This window comes from Salvelinus sp. IW2-2015, linkage group LG26, assembly GCF_002910315.2.
Source record: "Salvelinus sp. IW2-2015 linkage group LG26, ASM291031v2, whole genome shotgun sequence".
Classification (NCBI taxonomy): domain Eukaryota; kingdom Metazoa; phylum Chordata; class Actinopteri; order Salmoniformes; family Salmonidae; genus Salvelinus; species Salvelinus sp. IW2-2015.
The window spans coordinates 44455591-44478066 of record NC_036866.1 but is presented as its reverse complement, the minus strand read 5'-3'; the positions used below and the strand labels follow the sequence as shown (position 1 = coordinate 44478066).

Below are 22476 nucleotides of genomic sequence, written 5' to 3'. Positions count from 1 at the left end.
TTCTGAATGACTCAAGAATCCTGTCAAGAATTATAGGACACGGCTCAAGGGGGAAAAGACGATTTTGTAATGGGGGAGCAAGTCGAGAAAGACAGACAGAAACAGAGAGAGAAATAACCGTCAAACAATATGTGAACGTGATGGAGGTGCCCGCCGTCCTCTCTGTCAAGTAACTGGTTAATGTCACGGAGGAGCTGGTGTGGCCTTAATGAGACCAAATGGCTCTTCTGAAAAGCTAATTAACGTAGTCACTCAGCATGACACCCCTGGGGCTGTGGCTCTGGCCCTGAGCCACTCACACAAMCTTACAGTTCTGCCACTTCACTGTTACCCTGGAAACCACCCTGTGGGGCTTGGCCTGGGACACTTCAAGGCGATACCCTGGAAACCACTTTAACTGCGGGGCTCGGCCGGGGTCCACCTGACCTGAAGGCTACACAATCTTGATCTGCGTCTGTCCAGGTCTTCTACTATTTAGGCCCCTGGAGCCTCTATGCTCTGGGTCTTGTACCATTTAACCTCCTGTGGCCTCTATATTATGTCCTGCAGTGTTGTTAATTATTTGCTACAGCTCTATTAGCTCACAGGCAGGTTCGTAATTACAACAGGGCTAGGAGGGCTGGGCACCCCCATGACAAATCAGGGCCTTCCCATAAGAATATAAATATCAATGTGGACTCGCAAAATTGTCAAAAGATACTGATGTTGGAGACATCCAGCATCCCCCAAGAGTAAATGTATAATTCCAACTATGCTCACAGGTAGAGTGTGAACCACACCACTTTTGAGCAATTAAAAACCTCAGTAGGCCTATTCTCAAGACTCTTGCTGGCAGTCTGAAGCAACTTGACTTTAGCTGAGCCATTGAAAAACTCCAAAAACAGATTGTTTCCTTTCTGGATCTAAACCAACTATCAAAATGACCACAGTGCTGTTTCTAATTCTGTACAGAGCTTAATTCACAGTGTGCATATATTAATAGGACACAGTGACTCTATTCATTCCTTCCCAGGATGACACGTCAACCTGCCTCCACTAGGATCTAAAGTCAAGTACCAGCAGGTCGGTGTCCCAGCTCAATACAGCCACATCACAACACATCACAGCCTTTCATACCCTTTCTACCCAAAGGTCACACATAATACATCTACCTCCCTCCCGCAGCTCAGAGCAGGCAGATAACAGCTTCTCAATCTAGGCTTCTGTAATGGAAACTTTCAAAAATACAAAAATCTCTTAGAGAGTGCCACATGCACCTCCTTTTTTGAAGGAACACTGATCTCCAAATTCAATATCTTAGAATGACTTAAGCATAAAATACATATTGTATCTTAACTTTTGTTTGTTTTCGTGACCAATCAAATTTTTGTGGAGGGGGTGGTTAAAGGAAAATAAACAAAAATAAATATACATTTTACAATTTGGTACAGATAGAGAAAAAGAGACAGGAGGACTAAGTTTGGATTTGATCCCAATAGCCAGAAGTGGGAGACATACTGTAGGTAGCATTAAACGACAGAAATTCAGCCGTGGCAATATATTCAATATGAAAATAGATATTCTGCCGGGTTAAAGAAACTGGAACGTTAGTCCATCTACTGAGGTCAGATTGAATTGATTTGAGCATTCTGTTAAAAGTTTCTGGCAATGGTTTTATCTAAGGAAGGAAATACACTGTATCTACCACTAAATATTTAAAATGAGAAACAATTGCGATTCCATAAATAGAGATGGAGTCCTCCAACAGGGTCTTGAGAGGCAGTCGGGCTGAATTAATTAGATACATTTTTATAACTTCAGATGAAGCTGAATTCATCTATGATCTTCAATGCGTTTGGGAGCGATTGAGATACATTGTCTAGATATTGGGAAATATTGTCTGCATATAATGAGATGAAATTATCAKTAGATTTGAGAGAATAAAGGACTGCAGAAACTGGTAAATTAATTACAGTGCATTTGGAAAGTATTCAGACCCCTTGCCTTTTTCCACTTTGTTACGTTACAGCCTTATTCTAAAATTGATTAAATAATTTGTTCCCCCTTCAATCTACACACACACAAAATACCCCATAATGATAAAGCAAAACTAGGTTTAGATTTTTTTGCAAAAAAAAGAAAAGAAAACGGAAATATCACATTTACATAAGTATTCAGACCTTTTACTCAGTACTTTGTTGAAGCACCTTTAACAGCGATTACAGCCTCGAGTCTTCTTGCGTATGACGCTACAAGCTTGGCACACCTGCATTTGGGGAGATTCTCCCATTCTTCTCTGCAGATCCTCTCAAGCTCTGTCAGGTTCGATGGGGAGCGTTGCTGCACAGCTATTTTCAGGTCTCTCCAGAGATGTCCAAACGGGTTCACGTCCGGGCTTTGGCTGGGCCACTCAAGGACATTCAGAGACTTGTCCCGAAGCCACCCCTGCGTTGTCTAGGCTGCGTGCTTAGGGTCGTTTTCCTGTTGGAAGGTAAAACTTCACCCCAGTCTGAGGTCCTGAGCACTCTGGAGCAGATTTTCATCAAGATCTCTCTGTACTTTTCTCCATTCAACTTTCCCTTGATCCTGACTAGTCTCGCAGTCCCTGACGCTTAAAGATATCCCCAAAGCATTACGCTGCCACTACCATGCATTACTGTAGGGATGGAGCCAGGTTTCCACCAGACGTGAGTTTGGCATTCAGACCAGAGGATCTTGTTTCTGCACCCTTGAGGTGCCTTTTGGCAAACTCTACGCGGGCTGTCATATGCTTTTTTACTAAGGAGTGCCTTCCGTCTGGCCTCTCTACCATAAACCCTGATAGGTGGAGTGCTGCAGAGCTGGTTGTCCTTCTGGAAGTCTCTCCCATCTCCACAGAGGAACTCTAGAGCTCTAGAGCCCTGACCAAGGCCCTTCTCTCCCGATTACTCAGTTTGTGCTAGCAAAACAGTCCTGTAGCGTAGCATCCATGTCATCTGACCACTTCTGTATTGAGCGAGTCACTGGTACTKCCTGCTATAGTTTTTGCTTGTAAGCAGGAATCAGGAGGATAGAATTATGGTCAGATTTGCCAAATGCAGGGCGGGTGAGGGGCTTTGTAAGTGTCTCTGTGTGTGTAGTAAAGGTGGTCTAGGTTATTTTCCTCTGGTTGCACATGTGACATGCTGGTAGAAATGAGGTAAAACAGATTTAAGTTTGCCTGCATTAAAGTCCCCGGCCACTAGGAGCGCCCCTTCTGGATGAGCATTTTCTTGCTTGCTTATGGCCTTACAGACCTCGTTGAGTGCGGTCTTAGTGCCAGCATCGGTCTGTGGTAGTAAATAGACGGCTACGAATAATATAGATGAAAACTCTTAGTAGATAGTGTGGTCTACAGCTTGTCATAAGGTACTCTACCTCAGGTGAGCAATACCTCGAGACTTCTTTAATGTTAGACGTCGCGCACCAGCTGTTATTGACAAATAGACACACACCCCCTTGAAAATCTATGATCAACAGCCAATTTGACAGACCTTGAAGAATTTAAAATAATAATGTCCAAAATCCAGGTGTGCACATCTCTTAGAGACTTACCCAGAAAGTCTCACAGCTGTAATCGCTAAAGGTGAATCTCACATGTATTAACATGAATACTTATGTAAATGAGATAGTTCTGTATTTCATTCTCAAAAAATGTGCAAAAATGTCTAAAAACATGGTTTCACTTTGTCATTATGGGGTATTGTGTGTCGATCAGTGAGAAAAAGTATATATTTAATCCATTTTGAATTCAGGCTGTAACAACAAAATGTGGAATAAGTTTCGGGGTATAAATAAGGGTTATAAATACTTTCCGAAGGCACTGTATCTAGACCAACAAGCTCTCACTGTAGAATTAGAAGTTTCTCCATGTTTCTCCAAATGTCAAATTTAGAAACTGCTGCTCTATATTGTACCATTTCTCAAATGTCCAAGTTAAGGGTTAAGTTTAGGCACTCATTCCGAATGGCTAAGATAAGTGTTAAGATTTACGATAGGGTTAAAACATTAAGTTTAGGCCAGGGCCGGCGTTATGGGCGGGCCTTACGGGGCCTGGCCCGCCCTACCATACCTCCTTGCCCGTCCAAATAAAATATTGAAATATTGATCATTTATTTGATTGAGATGCGTGCCAACAGAAAGACACATCAATCTCAGTTAAAGCATCTGAGCGAGTGAAACAGCTCCCCTCTGTCTCAGTATATGTAGCCAGTGTATCTGATGCAGTCTGGACAGAAATAGTATGGCATGTCATACTATTTCTGTCCAGACAGCATCAGATACACGGGCTACATATAGAGGGGAGCTGTTTCGCTTGCTCGGATGCTTTCTCACGTGATATAGTTTCAGCAGAGAGGAAGAGGCGAAGCGAGAGGGCTCACTTTCGCCAAAATCTGTCCAGTAGAATCTCAATGCCTTTCTATGGGAATAATATGCGGACCTAAGCTTGTCGCCTGCCTTTCCGCCTTTGGGACAAAGACTCCCATTGTTAGGGCGGAGACATGAGCATCTCGTCATTATATACAGATCTCTGGTTTCAACCTCTTGCGAATTGGAAAGGAAAGTTGGTGGGTGCAGTGCACTGTTAGGATGCTGGATTGCCCTAAAGTAAATTGATGTCATTAAAAATACTTCACCAGGGAGCATGACTTAGCCACAGAGGATCATTCTAAATAAAACATTTTCGCTGTGGATTGTATCAAATCAAAGTGTATTTGTCACGTGAGCCGAATACAACAGGTGTAGACCTTACAGTGAAATGCGTACTTACAGGCTCTAACCAATAGTGCAAAAAAGGTATTAGGTGAACAATAGGTAAGGAAAGACATAAAAACAACAGTAAAAAGACAGTGAAAAATCGCAAGTGTGTTCGGGAAGCCTGCGATTTGGGGTATTGTGATTGGCAAAAGTCTATCTAACCTAGTTGCAGCGGTCAGTGAAAAGTGTCTAAAATATGTGTCAAGATAACTGTAATATTTGTGTTGTGGAGAAAATGACCAGGCAGGAGACAGGAGTACAGTTGTGTCGTTTAGTCAAAACCTCTCGTGCTCTACAGCCAGGGCCCAATGGCGCACATGTGCATTTCCTATTAGGTGTAGTAACGTAACACTGCAGTAATACATCACCGCTTAGTAACAGCATAGTAACTAATATAAACAGATATAGATCACAGATACTACAATAGCGTTTAAGTATCATTTTAAATGTTGCATCACGAAGAAGTGGAGGGGGTGTGGCGAAGATATGGTGCGTCTCTCTCCAGAATGCGTGCATWTGTAAGAAAGTGTCCATTTGGCAATGTCTTAATTCTGATTGTCTTAAATCCCCATGTACACCACWAWYTTTTTATTCGCCTCACAAGTCAACRAAGTCAGTTTTTTAACATCTRTTGTGAATTATAGTTCCTCATTATTKGAAAAATCTTTCCAAACCTCAATCACCAAGACGTGTGAAAGAGCAAAATATCATGATCTGATGATCCCATATATCCAGTGGAAACTGTCCCGAGCTCACTGTCCCAGGGAACTCTGAGATCCCGGAATAGACTGGTTGATGCAATGTTGCAAATCYGCTAGCAACAGCTTCTTCCRGCYGACCAAGTGACCATTTGATACAATGATTTGATACAGATAGAAAGGGAGGCAGACAGGCGGAATAGAGAGATGAACGTGAATGAAAGAACCAGAATATATCAGGATATTTCCTACTCTGTTGTTGACGATGGAAGTTATAGGCCTACTGCTTCATCTCTGTGTTCTATAGGCTCATTTCTTTAGCCGCCAGTGGATCACAGTGTATCATTGTGTCCATATGGCAGGGGCTATTGCTTTCGCCATAGTTTATATTATTAACAACGTGACAATGATTTTGGTTAACTAAAACGTTATAATTGAAATGAAACTGTTTCATGAAAATACGCATACAAAAATGATCATAACTGGCATGCAGACAGGTAGAAATGGTAGAATAAATTGTAAGCTTTCCCAAACTTGAAACTCACAAGCTGCCTATGGTCTTCACATCTATTAAAAATGTATGAACATGCAAGCTTGTGCATACAGGACGTAGGAGGCCATGCTAGCCATATGGAAATCAAATGCCTGTCCAACTGATTTGTTCTGKTGCCGTGTCTGATTCAGGTACTCATTACAAATGGTTAAGGTAAGGGTCAAGGTATGGGATAGAGTTAAATCAACTACATGACCAAAAGTATGTGATCACCTGCTTGTCAAACATCTCATTCCAAAATGATGGGCATTAATATGGAGTTTGTCCCCCCCTTTGCTGCTATAACAGCCTCCACTCTTACACTTTCCATTAAATGTTGGAACATTGCTGAGAGACTTGCTTCCATTCAGCCACAAGAGCATTACTGAWGTCGGGCACTGATGTTGGGCGATTAGGCCTGGCTCGCAGTCGGTGTTCCAATTCATCCCAAAGGTGTTCGATGGGTCAGGGCTCTGTGCAGGCCAGTCAARTTCGTCCACACCGATCTCGACAAACCATTGCTGTATGAACCTCGCTTTGTGCATGGGGGCATTGTCACGCTGAAACAGGAAAAGGCCTTCCCCAAACTGTTGCCACAAAGATGGATTGTTAAATTGTTTAACTTGGATCAAACGTTTCAAGAAGCGTTCCACAAGCTTCCCACAATAAGTTGGGTGAATTTTGGCCCATTCCTCCTGACAGAGCTGGTGTAACTGAGTCAGGTTTGTAGGCCTCCTTGCTCGCACACGCTTTTTCAGTTCTGCCCACTATAGGATCGAGGTCAGGACTTCGTGATGGCCACTCCAGTACCTTGACTTTATTATCCTTAAAACATTTTGCCACAACTTTGGAAGTATGCTTGGGTTCATTGTCCATTTGGAAGACCCATTTGCGACTAAGCTTTAACTTCCTGTCTGATGTCTTGAGATGTTGCTTCAATATATCCACATAATTTTCCTCCTTATGATGCCATCTATTTTGTGACGTGCACCAGTCCCTCCTGCAGCAAAGCCCCCCACAACATGATGCTACCACCCCCGTGCTTCACGGTTGGGAGGGTGTTCTTCGGCATGCAAGCCTTCCCCTTTTTCCTCCAAACATAACGATGGTCATTATGGCCAAACAGTTATATTTTTGTTTCATCAGACCAGAGGACATTTCTCCAAAAAGTACGATCTTTGTCCCCATGTGCAGTTGCAAACCATGAGTCTGTCTTTTTTTGGTTGCGTTTGGAGCAGGCTTCTTCCTTCTGAGCGGCCTTTCGATTATGTCGATATAGGACTCATTTTACTGTGGATATAGATATTTTTTACCTGTTTCCTCCAGCATCTTCACAAGGTCCTTTGCTGTTGTTCTGGGATTGATTTGCACTTTTCACACCAAAGTACATTATCTCTAGGAGACACAACGCGTCTCCTTCCGAGTGGTAGAAGGCTGCGTGGTCCCATGGTGTTATACTTGTGTGCTATTGTTTGTACAGATGAACGTGGTACCTTCAGGGTTTGGAAATTGCTCCCAAGGATGAACCAGACTTGTGGAGGTCTACAATTTTTTTTCTGAGATCTTGGCTGATTTCTTTTGATTTTCCATGATGGCAAGCAAGAGGCACTGCGTTTGAAGGTAGCCTTGAAATACATCCACAGTACACCTCCAATTGACTCAAATGATGTCAATTAGCCTATCAGAATATTTCTAAAGGTGGTTGAAGATATCCCCCTAGTGGTGTGGGGCTGTGCTTTGGCAAAGTGGTGGGTTATATCCTGCCTGTTTGGCCCTGTCTGGGGTATCATCGGATGGGCCACAGTGTCTCCTGACCCGTCCTGTCTCAGCCTCATATTATGCTGCAGTAGTTTATGTGTCGGGGGGCTAGGGTCAGTCTGGAGTATTTCTCCTGTCTTATCTGGTGTCCTGTGTGAATTTAAGTATGCTCTCTCTAATTCTCTCTCTTTCTTCATTCTCTCTCTCGGAGGACCTAGCCCTAGGACCATGCCTCAGGACTACCTGCATGAGATCCTTGTTGTCCCCATGGCCGTGCTGCTGCTCCAGTTTCAACTGTTCTGCCTCGGCTATGGAACCGCTACCTGTTCACCGGACGTGCTACCGTCCCAGACCTGCTGTTATCAACTCTCTAGAGACAGCAGGAGCGGTAGAGATACTCTCAATGATCGGCTATGAAAAGCAACTGACATTTACTCCTGAGGTGCTGACACTTGTACCCTCGCACAACTACTGTGATTATTATTATTTGACCATGCTGGTCATTTATGAACATTTGAAATCTTGGCCATGTTCTGTTATAATCTCCATCCGGCACAGCAGAAGAGGATGGCCACCCCTCATAGCCTGGTTGTCACGATCGTCGTAACATTGTGGAAGAGAGGAGACCAAGGCGCAGCGTGATAACATATACATCTTCTATTATTTGAAGACGAAAACGAAACAAAGACACTGACAAATATACAAAACAACAAACGACCGTGAAGCTATAAACGAAAGTGCAGACACAAGCAACTAACGTAAAGACATAGACAATCACCACCAACTACCTAATGAATATGGCTGCCTAAATATGGTTCCCAATCAGAGACAACGATAGACAGCTGTCTCTAATTGAGAACCAATCTAGGCAACCATAGACATACATACACTAGACTAGACACTTTAACCAACTAAACCACAGCACCCATAAACATACAAAAACCCTAGACATAACAAAACACATACATCCCCCATGTCACACCTGACCTAACTAAAATAATAAAGAAAACAAAGATAACTAAGGCCTGGGCGTGCACTGGTTCTCTCTAGGTTTCTTCCTAGGTTTTGTCCTTTCTAGGGATTTTCCTAGCCACCGTGATTCTACAACTGCATTGCTTGCTGTTTGGGGTTTTAGGCTGGGTTTCTGTACAGCACTTTGAGATATCAGCTATGTAAGAAGGGCTATATAAATCAATTTGATTTGATTTACAGTTGAACATAATTTGGCCAAAGAAAACAGAATAAAATATGGTTTAAACCCTCAAAAGTTTGTGAACAGGCTATATTGCAGCAATTACATCAAATGTAAGTGCCTACCCTACCAACAAATGACCGAATAGGCTAATGTTATATATTTTACAACAGACCTACTTTATAACCCATCTTAAACTAAATATGGAGCACACAATTAAAAAGACTGATTGAATTTAATTTAGCTAATGAAAAGGTCTCAGAATTAAACAAAACATATTTTAAAATAGGCTTACAATAATATCAATGATATATAATAATAAAACAAATGATTATAAATAAATGTAAGTTCCCAAATTGCATCCATGTCACGTTCCTGACCTGTTTTCTCTTGTTTTGTATGTGTTTATTGGTCAGGGCGTGAGCGGGGTGGGCATTTCTATGTGTTGTGTTTCTATGTTGGGTTAAAGGGTTGCCTGGTATGGCTCTCAATTAGAGGCAGGTGTTTGGCATTTCCTCTGATTGAGAGTCATATTAAGGTAGGTTGTTCTCAATGTTTGTTTGTGGGTGATTGTCTCCTGTGTCTTTCGTGTCTGTGTATGTGCACCACACGGGACTGTCTTGGCTGTTCGTTCGTTTGATGTAGTCTGTTCCTGTTCGTGAGTTCTGCGTGTAGTTATGTAAGTTCCATGTTCAGGTCTGTCTACGTCGTGTTTGTTATTTTGTAATTTCCAAGTGTTTTCGTATTTCGTCTTCGTGTTTCAATATATATCATTTATGTCTAATTACCTCGCTGCGTATTGGTCCACTGATCCTTCTCTCCTCTCCTCGTCCGAGGAAGAGGAGGAAGACGACAGCCGTAACAATCCAACTTGAATAGGGAGTTGCACAGTAACCTGCATTTCATCATGCCAACGTTCTCCTCATCTTCCACCACAATATTTAAAAAAAATTACATTCCCATTGTAGGCTTTTCACTATAGGCATGCTCTTTTTCCTCTAACTTTTGTTTTACTTCAATGAAAAAAGCCTCCATCTTCACAATCAACAGTGGCCCTAGGCCTCGCTCGCTCTCTCATAAGCAAAGCATCAGGCTCGTGTGCACGCTAGGCATGAGAGAATGGTGCTGAAGAGCTCATTTGGGGTGTAGGCTATGGCAGAGAGTGGCTGTCTCTCAAAATGCATACTACTGTGCTCTGAGCATGCACATTAGGGCACGGGAGGGCCGGAGTATGAGTTCAAATCAAAGTACGCGTAACGGAGCACGGAGGGCACTTCTTGAATGCAAATTTAATTTGTACATATTGTGAAGCATGCGTCGATGCAAGCTTCAACCGAAAGTATGCAAAGAAATAGGACGCAACCACGTAAAAAATGATCTTGAAATCAATTGGCGGCCATTATTTGAGCTGATATTCAGATTATGTGGTTAGCAACATTATTACGATTCACATATTGCTAGCGGATAGTTATGAAGTAAAACAGTTGCTTTGTATATATCTTGTTTAATCTCTATTGACATTGTTGTCCTGGCTGGACGATGGTGCAGTGAAAGGGTAAGTCAATAGGGCTAACTGGCTAGCTAGTTACCCACAAAGAATTGGTAGCTATCCACAAAATATCTACCTTGCATAACATTAGTTTTAGGTCATTTTTTGACTGTTTATCTAGCTAGATTATTACGATTCACCTATCTAGCTGATAATTATGAAGTAAAACTTTTGCTTTGTGTATATCTTGTTTAGTCTATTATTGCCATTGTCCTGGCTGGAAGAAGGTTCAGTGAATAGGGAGGTGAAGCGTGAGGTAATACAGTAGGGGGATTGCAAGTGCTTCTCAAATGTATTGTTTTATGCATTCTCCACATTATCATCCTCACAAGAATGTACTCAAGAGAACGTGGTCGGAGAACGCACTCGGAGCATGAGAGTCTGGAGCACAGTAATATGCATATTGAGAAACACCAAGTCTCTCCTGGACAATTTGGCATGCTACAATTGTATTTATTTTTATTGTCCAAAATCTGCAATTAGCCTACTGGCTAAGGGAGATCCTTAAAAAAAAATATTACATTATTTATTACAAAAAACACAAGGAAGTGGTAACATTAAAGTATTAGAACATGAAGGACAAAAAATACAGCATCAAGACACTATCAAACATGTATCAGTCTTTCCGCAACAGAGCCATCCTTATGTGTGAGGGTGCGTGTGCATGATAGTGCATGATATATGTCATAGTTTCCTTTTTCTTGATCACAATCTTGTGAAACCCGAACCCTCCAAGATCCCCCCCACAGTTCCCCAATAGCTGTCCCTCAACCATTCGAGACCCTTCCCACAGTCCCCCCGGAAGAAAATAAATAAAAAATAAAATGAATTCCATTCCCCACCCACAATAACCCCCCCAATAAACCAACAACCAACAGAATGAACTAAAGAGAAAAAAGGAAAAGGCAGAAGAAAACAGCAAAGAACAATGCAATATAAACTATTATATACTATATATTAAAACAAAGGACATCAAGAACAACTGAAATCATAAACAGCAATGCACTTTATGTGCAGTTTACAATTGCTATTCTCCCCCTCCTCCCCCTGTAACTATCCCAGGGTCGATGTGCTGCAAATGAAACGCTGTTCGTCAGTCAACTTACCTGGTAAAATAACGGTTAAAAATAGAATAAAAAAAGTGTCCGTGTGCATTGTCTGGCACATATTGACATGTATGTGTTGTTCTTGTATGTGTTTATGTTTAATGAGGGTGTGTGTATATGCCATGGGTACAAACACCTGACACAGGATCGCTGTCAGCAAACCAGCATTAGTTGTTAAATAATTGCACCTGGCGACCCTAGTTCGTTCATTCGAAACTGTACGTTTTTATTGTTTTGTTTGACCTTTTTTTCCCTTTATCTTTTGAGACGATCATATCAGCGTCTCATTACAACCAGGCAACTCCACTCTTCACTTGACTCTTCCAATTCCACAATACCAGCATCCCTCAGCAATCTCCCCCTCCCGCACTATCCCAGTCTGTAACCTTGCTGGTGCCACCCACTCAGTGTTTCTTAAATCTTCAATACAATATCTTTCAATCCTATTGCTATGATGTTGTATCAACATAATTATGTTCTATCTCTATATTCCGACATTTAACGAAATCCTACTCCAGCATTGCGAGTTTAGTATAGAAATCATTTACTTGTACTATAGAGTAGTATTATATTATTAGAAATTAACTAATGCGAAACATGCTCTGCTTAAGACCCTCTCAGAACATATTCTATGTTGATCAAGGATCTCTAGAAACACAGACTGCGGTAGACTCATCTTCTGAATCTCTTGGACGAGATCAATGCTTCAAATTTCAGCATATCCTGGCAACTGAGACCGATTAACACTACTGAGGCCAATAACCAAAATGTACATGTTATCTAGTTCATGTATCCTCACCCAACAAGTCTGCAGTGTCTTCTCGATGTTTTTGCCCAATATTCACATACATTTTGTCCTTGGTGTGGCAAGGAGATTTATATATATCCTTTTAACTAGAAAACAACCCACTAAAGTCATTGAATGTATCAATTTTGTATTTCAACTCATCACCCTGTACCAATGAGGATTGGTACATCAAAAATTCTCTTTCCCAACTATTTTGCATATCTGTATTGCCACATTTTAGTACTGAGGTACTTCCAGGCGAAGTCGGCTTCCTCTTCGCTTTGTTCGTTGTGGCGTTACGGCCAGGTCGAGCACGTCCACCGGCTTTCTAGCCATCACCGCTACGGTTAATTTTCATTTGCTAGATAACCATTTTTTTGTCTTGTTCCCGCACACCTTTTAATTATAATTCCCCAATCCAACATACATGTATTTATTCCTGCTGTTCCCCCTTATGTCTTTTGTGAGATTGTTTGTGTTGTAGGTGTTTTTACGCACTAGACTGCGTGGCGTTTTTATTTTTTTATTACGATTTGATGTTTTTGTGACGTTGTTTTGCGCGTTTTACACTTTGCCTTGTTGGCTGGAGGTTTTTGGACGCAGCTGCGTCCGTCTGTATATCTCTCCTGTCGAATTAAAGTGTGCACCTGTTCACAATTCTCTGCTCTCCTGCACCTGACTTCAGCACAAGTACGSACACGCCTTGACAGTTGTCAACATCCTGGTCCTCAACTGAAACTGGTATACTTTCCTATTTATGCTATTTTTATTCCTCCGCCAGTTTTGATCCTTTATATTGGGCAGACAGACCAGTTCCCTCCCTCCTCCCRCTCCTCCATTTTTGGGGCAATGCTGTAATCAATTGGTTGTACTCTTGGATTGAGCAGACCTTCCTGTACAATTCTGATAACTCCATGAAGGACATAACTCTACCATTACAATTTACAATATCATTTAAGAACAAAWTACCCTTTTCAATAAATACAGGTATTTTAACAACCAGCACATTTGAGTTCAGCCATAATATTTGTTGTAATATTTGTTCTATCTTTTCAGGGGGATGACATTGAAWTTGTAGCCAGCTCTGCAATGCTTGTTTGAAAAAGACAGAATTTTTTCAAAGTATCATTTTCAATTAATCGAAAATGAGACATGGCAATCTGCACAAGGCAAAAAGGCAATTTTTAAACAATGGATGAGCTTTTCTTATTAATCTACTTGAGAACCATTTAGGGTTCAAATAAAACTTTTGAAAGAGTGAAGCTTTTTGAGAGGTTTAGTGCTTTTATGTTTAATAATCTCAACCCACCCAATTCATATTCATTATATAGATAGGCTCGTTTTATTTTGTCTGGTTTAGCGTCCCAGATAAAGCAAAATATTTTTTGCTCATATGATTTGAAAAACGAATCATCAGGAGTAGGCAGCGCCATAAGTAAGTGAGTAAACTGAGATATGACTAAGGAGTTAATCAGGGCAATTTTTCCATAAATAGACAGGTATTTACCTCTGCATGGTTGCAGGATCTTGTCTATTTTTACAAGTGTTCCATTGAAATTCATTGTGGARAGCTTATTTATATATTTTGTGATATGAATACTGAGTATGTCTACTTCACCATCAGCCCATTTTATAGGTAAACTGCAGGGTAAYGTAAAAKTTGTATTTTTTAAGGATCCAATACGTAATATTGTACACTTATCATAATTAGGTTTTAGTCCAGAGGGWACAGAAARGTTATCTAGATCTTTAATGAGACATTGCAGGGATCTAGCTTGCGGACTTAACATAAAACTTGAGTCATCGGCATACATGGACACCTTTGTTTCTAAGCCTTGGATTTCTAATCCTCTAATGTTGYTATTGGATCTGATTTTAATAGCTAGCATTTCGATGGCCATAATGAATAGATATGGTGACAGCGGACACCCTTGTTTAACTCCTCTTGACAATTCAAAACTCTCTGAGAAGTAGCGGTTATTTACTATTTTACACCTGGGGTTGCTATACATTATTTTTACCCATTTTATAAGAGAATTACCGAAATTGAAAAAATCCAGATATTTATAAATAAAATCCAGTCATACTTTATCAAATGCCTTTTCAAAATCCGCTATAAATACCATTCCTGGCTTCTTATATGTTTCATGATGTTCTATTATTTCTAGWAGTTGTCGTATATTATCTCCAATGTATYGTCAATGTAAAAAACCTGTCCGATCAGGATGAACAATACCTGGTAAAACCCTTTWAATTCTGAGTGCTATGCATTTTGCTAGTATTTTTGCATCCCAACATTGAAGTGTACGGGGCCTCCAGTTTTTTAGATAGACCGGGTCTTTATATTTGCCATCTGGGTCTTGATTTAATAATAGAGAAATCAGACCTGCCTGCTGAGTACCTGMCAGACTACCATTTCTATAGTAGTTAAAACAATCTAACAATGGAGCTTTTAGTATATCAAAAAATACTTGATATACCTCTACCGGTATGCCATCAAGCCCTGGGGTTTTTCCCAGACTGAAAGGACTTAATAGCCTCAAAACGTTCTTCCTCTGTAATTTGGCCTTCGCACTGATTTTTCTGTACATTTGTTAATTTTCMATTTTTTTATATTATTTGGAAAGAATTCCTTACCGTAATCTTCATTCAGTGGGAGAGGATGAGACGGAAAAGAGAACATCTRCCTAAAATAATTAGCTTCCTCTTTTAAAATATCATACGGAGAATCATAAGATGTCTTCAGTAACGAGTTTCTGCAAATTCTTTTTGTTAGCGTTCCTGTATTGGAGATTCAGGAAGAATTTTGTGCATTTTTCTCCATATTCCATCCAGTTTGCTTTATTTTTGTAATAGATTATATTAGATCGTTCTTGAACAATTTCCTCAAGTTCTTTTTGTTTTTCCTCTAACTTATTTTGTATCTCTGTAGTATCGTTTTTATTGTGATCTACCTGTACTATTAGTTCATGGATTTCATAATATCATAATATTTGTATTTTCCTTAAGGGCACGGTGATGATAGTTTGTAGAGTGATTACCTTTACGGTTCATTGAGGTACTTAACACTGTGTTATAGTCTCCTACCATAATGATTAGATAATTTGTTGCCTGTAAGTTCAATAAATTGGTATACATGTTTTCGAAGAAGTGTGGATCATCCTGATTTGGACCATATAGRTTAATGAGYCAAATCTCTTWTTCGTCCACTTTCATATTCAAAAGGATCCACCTTCCTTGCGAATCATTCCTGATTATTTGCACATTCAGATCTAAATTTTTTAACTAATATCATCACACCCTTTGAGTTCCKTTGTCCATGACAGAAAATGATTTCACCACCCCATTCCTTTTCCCACGCAACTTCATCTAAGGATGTAGAGTGAGTTTCCTGTAAACAGTATATGTTATATTCCTTTTCTTTYAGCCACATAAAGACTGTAACTCTTTTTTCTAATCTGCCAAACCGTTACAATTATAACTAGCTAKACTTATTTCWCCCCTTACCATAACTAGATACTATTCTCAGGCTAAATTGACCATAATTAGTGCTTGTAAAGTTACTGACAGMGGTATTATGAAGGTCAAAACTAGAGCTTTSAAATGTCTGATATTTAGAATTCAAGAAATAGGTTCTAGCAATATTTGTTTTATTCTCTTGCCTGTTTRCCTGTGAGCCAATGCCACAGATGTTAGAAAATTTAGACAAATGATGTGTGTAACAAATCTGAGTAGGTTGATGTGTATGATATTGGATATGATATAATGAGTGTGTATGATGTCTGTATAAGAGTAAGAGTATAATGTGTGATGTCCAAATAAATAATAACTCTGCCAATTTGCATGTTTGAGTGTCTATGTGTGTAACATGTAGTGCGTATAACCTTAATATTCATAATTGTAATCCATATCACCATCATAGTTGCATCATAATTACCTTTAACATCATTGAAAAACACATCCCAGCATTTCCATAGCAATTGACGTTTCACATGATCATGAAAGAGACCTTGCATTACTCTAGAGACGGCTTCACYACAGTACAAATGTATTCCGTACAATATGTTATTATTCCCCAATGTGTAACGGCTGATGTCCTCCTCTTCGTCTGAAGAGGAGGTGTAGCAGGGATCGGACCAAAACGCAGAGTGGTAAGTGTCCATGTTTTATTAAAGTAAACTGAAACACGACACAAAACAAAATAACAAAGAGAAATCTAACCGAAAAACAGTCCCGTGTGGCACAAACACTAACACGGAAGACAAACACCCACAAACCAACAGTGAAAACAGGCAACSTAAATATGGTTCMCAATCAGAGACAATGCAAAACACCTGCCTCTGATTGAGAACCATATCAGGCCAAATGACAAACCTAAACATAGAAACACATAACCTAGACTGCCCACCCCAACTCACACCCTGACCATACTAAATAAAGACAAAACAAAGGAAAATAAAGGTCACGTGACACAATGCCCATATTCTGATATCTTCCCCTTGCTTGTTGTAAACATATACAAACTTGTAGACAAATACATAACAAAGATAAACAATAAACACATTAAATTATAAAACAGTTCTGGACAATAGAGAGGGAGAGAAGAGAAGAGAGAAAGAGAGAGAGAGAGAGAGAGGAGAGCGAGATCAGGTGTGTGTGTGTGTATGTATGTATGTATAAGTCCGTATGTGTAAGCAAGCATGTAGTTGAGTACGTGTGTGTTCATATCCACTTCATAATGTTCAGATATTTTAAACAGTTCCCCTACCTTATTTTTTTTCGTAACCTGAAGTCCCTGTAGAATTTAGTACAGCCACAGTGTTATGGAGCTGTCTCGGAATAGCTGTCCATCTATAAAGAGTTTGTCCACAATGATAAAGGCACGCCTATCATCCATCCTTTGTTGTCTTTGTACCGGATACAGTCTCTTACGACGTTCATTTATCTTCTTTGGAAATTGGTCATCGAGACAGAATTTGGTCCCTTTAACCTTTCTGAACCACCCATCCCGGACCCGGGGTAATTGTCATCAGAAACGCTGACTAGCATAGCCTAGCCTAGCGCCACAGGTATATAATATAATATAGTTTCATGAAATCACAAGTGCAATATTGCAAAACACAGCTTAGCCTTTTGTTAATCCATCTGTCGTCTCAGATTTTGAAATTATGCTTTACAGCGAAATGAATACAAGTGTTTGTGTAAGTTTATCGATCGCTCGACAAAACAATAAGTACACCTAGCGTCAGGTAACTTGGTCACGAAAATCAGAAAAGCAATCAAATTAATCGTTTACCTTTGATGATCTTCGGATGTTTTCACTCACGAGACTCCCAGTTAGACAACAAATGTTACTTAAAGATATTTTTTATATCCGCTATCCTCCGTTAGTTTGATGCGTTATGCCCAGGAATCCACCGGAAAGAGCGCTCGCGACAACGCCGACAAAAATCCCAAATTATATCCATAATGTCCACAGAAACAATGGCCACCTTTCTCTGTTACGCAGAACTCACTCTGAGAGCCCCCACCTATCCACTTACGCAATGTGCCCTTTCACGCTCATTCTTCAAAATAAAAGCCTGAAACTATGTCTAAAGGCTGTTGACACCCTAGGGAAGCCATAGAAAAAGAAGTCTGGTTGATATCCCTTTCAATGGGCAATAGGGATGCTTAGGAACAGAGAGGTTTCAAAAACAGGGTCACTTCGTGATTGGATTTTCCCCAGGTTTTAGCCTGCAATATCAGTTCTGTTTAACTCACAGACAACATTTTTACAGTTTTGGAAACTTCAGAGTGTTTTCTATCCTAATCTGACACTTATATGCATATTCTAGTTTCGGGGGCTGAGAAATAGGCAGTTTCAAATGGGTACGTTTTTTTGCCAAAAAACGAAAATGTCGCCCCCTAGTCCTAAGAAGTTTTAAGCTCCCTTCCTCTGCTTTTGATCAGCTCCTTTTGTTGGTAGTGTTCAAATTCTTGCAATGATCGGTCGGGGACCCTTGGTCTTGTCGCTCCGAGCTCCAAGTCTGTGTACTTGGAGGAAAGCCACCTTGTTTACAGTCTCTATAGGAAGTTTCAATACGGATTTCATGAATTCTCTGATCGCGCCCTCTGGATAATTGGATGCGTCCTCAGGAATATCAGAAAAAAATATATTTTCACGCATGCTACAACTTTGTATGTCTAGTAGCGTCTCCTTCATCACCCTGTTTTCCTGAGTAGACAATCCATGTTGGAATCGTGTATTTTTACATTGGCTGTGAGTGCCTTGTTTTCTCTTTGGAGCTTCAGAACTCTGGCTGAACTCCAAACTCCCCCTCAGCCCTGCTACCTCCTCACACAACTTTTCCATTGTTGCATGGATTCCAGCCAGAGCACTAGCCTCTACTTCAACGGTAAGTAAATCATCCGTGTCTGTAGATTAATCTGTTTTTCTTTTTTTTGTAGGGTTAAAGTTATTTTGTGAGGTGGTCGGATCTTTCCACAAAGGAGTATGTTGTTCCTCCATAGCGTAAAGCTGTTGGTACTCATCGATTTCCCTCAGGATCTGCTTGGTATCCAGATTGGCTCTATACTGCAACCAGTTGTTTTACGAAAAGGTATCAATGAGTCTTTCCCACGACGACGACAGGTGTCTGTAGTACAGCCAGCTAGCACTGGTAGTACAGCCAGATAGCACTTTTTTTCCCGGAATCCACGGGGAAAAAAGGAACACACAATTTGCAGTCCCAGCCGTAAAGGCTAACCGTATTGTGGAATCCTTAGTAACAAAACTTCAGTTCGGATTAAAATCGATTTAATGAGAAAGTTTTAATGTAAACAACAAACCGAGTGTAGAGAGTACAGTGTCCTGTTGCGCGCTCTGATGACGTCTCTCTCTCGTAACGTAACGTCAAATCAAATCCTAAGGGTGATCCTTGTGCATTTTCCCATCAGAGTTGTGTTTCCATCAAATTGACTTGTTGCAGATAAATGTCTGTGCGTAAATACGCAGTGCACATGAAAATAATTTGAGGTTAAATTCATATGTACCTAATAAAAAAACAAAAGTTAAATGGGTTTTTAATCGCATTTTCAACTCTAGGCCTACGGATGTTTTTTCTCACAAATAAATGTTGCATAGATATAGCGAATGTGTCCACTCTGGTATTGGCACGTGTGCTCTAGCCAACGTGTCTGATTACTACGGACAAAAGTGAGATTATTTTTATTTGTCAAATGCCAACCAAGCATCGATCATCATGTCACAAGAATAAGACCCTCCATATTTGTTGAAACAAGCATAAAGCTCATCACTGTGTACTTTCGTCACCCTGTGAAGTCATCATCATTTATTTCATCTGTTGCCTAATAAACTGCATGCAACTCCATGATGCCGTGTCATTTTTGTTATCCAACATGTACTGTAGGCTACTTTACTGCAGAAAAAGGTTGGATGGAAACCTGGTTAACGTCAAGCATGTAGCCTACAGGAGACTTTTAAAGCAGCCTAATCAGGTTAAAACCATTGTGACTGGTTGTGTTTATGCCACACATAAAAGGTAATACATTTTAAAAGTGAAATGACAAAAATGTAGGCTATGTCGAAGCATTAGGTTCTAGGTGAGCGAGGAATAGCCACTCGGATTGGAGAGGAGGCCGAGTGTGTGTCAAGCTTTCCTGAATGGTCCTGCCGGGATGGAGCGTATGTGGCCACATTATTACAGGACGACTTTGAAGAATGATGATCTGAAACAGACAGCGCATTCAGTATCAGAAGAAAAAATACAGCCAGACTGGCCTGCTACTGTGCCTTTCTGGGACCTTATAAAACTGTTRAGAGTGGACCCACAACGGATCCAAACCGAATGAAACATTCAAATCACAGGGCTTTTGCACTGTTATTCAAATGACATTTTCACTGCAGCCTAGAGTAGAATTTTGTACTCAACTGAAAACAACAATGCAATTATTCATTCTATAGTCTAGGTAGGATAACTGTATTGTCCCTCAACAAGATCAATAGCGGAGCTTTCTGAGCTGTGTGTTTCATGTCTTCACTGTTCTTTCATGCCCAATGATGCACCTGGCCTGTCCATTGCCTATCATCTATTCCCATTTGTTCTTGTCAATTCATATTGAAAATTGATGCAGCTTTGTATGCCTTTATTTGTAGTATGATTGCTAGTTAGCCTGTTGCAAATCTGGACAAATGAGCCAACTACCAATATTGTCACTATGAATGGTGGATAGAGGAGAGAATCGACAGCTAGACTGATAGACTACAGACCTGTGGTATAGTTAAGCAATAGGGCACAAGGGTGTGTGGTATATGGTCAAATTGGACGAGTGGCTGAGTGCCTGGACACAGCCCTTAGCCGTAAACCCCGGAGGTGCCTTATTGCTATTATAATCTGGTTACCAACATAATTAGAGCAGTAAAAATAAATATTTTGTCATACCCGTGGTGTACAGTCTGATATACCACGGCTGTCAGCCAATCGGCATTGGCTGACCACCCAGTTTATAATAAAACTTAGCACATGGAAAAGCGTAGTGCACAAGGGAAGTACCAAAACAAGCAGATAGGGAACTTTGGCTAGGATGGAAGAAATGATATAGCCTAGTAAAACCTGCAAAAGCGAATGTTAACCAGGAAAAACGCACTAACATCCACTGTGCCCAATAAAAAAAACACACAACCCTCCCCAAATCAAAAGAAAAGATTGACAACCCTCCCCCCAGTAAATTGTGATCTGGCTCTTAATCAACCAAGCTGTAATTGCGGTTATCGGAGATTGAGCATCATTGATGCAGACAGTGACTGAATCGGAATTCCAACCTTCAGGACCACAAGCTCAGGTGTGCACCAACACCGCACTGAGCGAATCCACGTGTCTCTCTCTCTGTGTGTTAAATTATCTCCACAGTGAGTGTTGTGACTGACTGAGAACGACCAGCCGCGGGAGCATCAGCTCTCTCTGGTAGAAGGAACTCCGCGGAGAACCCAATCTTACAGAGGCGCGTGGCTCTTACGCAACACAGGAGCCCGAGCCAGCCAGCTGCTGCTCGCTACTATAGTTGTATCAAGTCACATCTAAGTCAGATCTCTTAGGAGAGAGATGATAAAGCATCCATAAATTCTCTCAGCAGCATCCATTTTCTGGACGGCGGTTTGTTTAGTTAAAATTAAGCCGAGCCCAAAAGGGAGCGCGAGCTGTCACGTTAGGAAACACTAATAGCACGCACATTGTTCCACCGTCATAAACTTAATTTAAACATCCCTCAAATGTAGGCTAACCGTGATTGATAAGCCAGTAAAGCAATGGACCATCATGATAATGGTCATATTATTTAATTCAATAAAAATGTATAGATTAAATGCTATTTTTATAGCCTAATGGGCTATGTCTGTTTTCTGGCCAAATCCCAAAAATAAGGAATTAATGCGAGAATGCTTGACTAAATTCGGACTAAACAATTTATATTTAGCAGTTTACCAAACATATCCACCGTTCTCCACAATCTTTGCCTATACCAGAAGCATTCTGTCACTCAATTGACATCAGTGCCCCTCTACTCACCTACACGACACCGTGAGCTCAACTCTGGTGGCGGGAATGGCAGCTGTGAATGGGTCAAAGTCTCCAATACACGCCATATTCATGAAGCTACTCATCGTCGAAATCTCCCGTTAAATGGGTCTTCTTCSGTCGCCTGAAAGAAAGAAACCGTTAAAAACGGTACGCTGCTTAGGGTCGCTGTTGCATGAGGCTGCGGGAGGCGTGTCGCTCAGCCAGCTGCAAGAGGAGTGTCGCCCACAACAGCCCAGCGTCATGTGTAACGGTTGAAAGATTCATCTCGTGCTAGTATGCAGARTTGAGAGCGAGGTATAGACCTAGGCTAATATGGGTGATAGTGCGGAGGGCGTGACGCCCGCAAGAAGTGCATCCAAGACATGTGCAGATCTCAGCTTTGGGAAATGTTATAGAATTACAAAAATAAAGAACCAAACACGATAACACATTATAGTTTAAGGCCTAGTCTGTGCTGATGCTTTTAGGGAACCATTGCAATTAGCAAATGCTTTATTGCATACATTAAGTCAAACCAATTA

General features: G+C 40.7%; 1 protein-coding gene across 1 annotated transcript in view; it reads right to left on the bottom strand.

Annotated features, from left to right (window-relative positions):
• The window catches only part of LOC111952154 (copine-8-like), an 88395-nt gene extending 66222 nt beyond the window's left edge, over positions 1-22173 (bottom strand). The window contains exon 1 of the mRNA XM_023970687.2: positions 21944-22173. Coding sequence (XP_023826455.1) covers positions 21944-22038 — 95 coding nt within the window. The 5' untranslated portion in view covers positions 22039-22173. The remainder of the gene's footprint in view (positions 1-21943) is intronic.
• Positions 22174-22476: the final 303 nt, after the last annotated feature.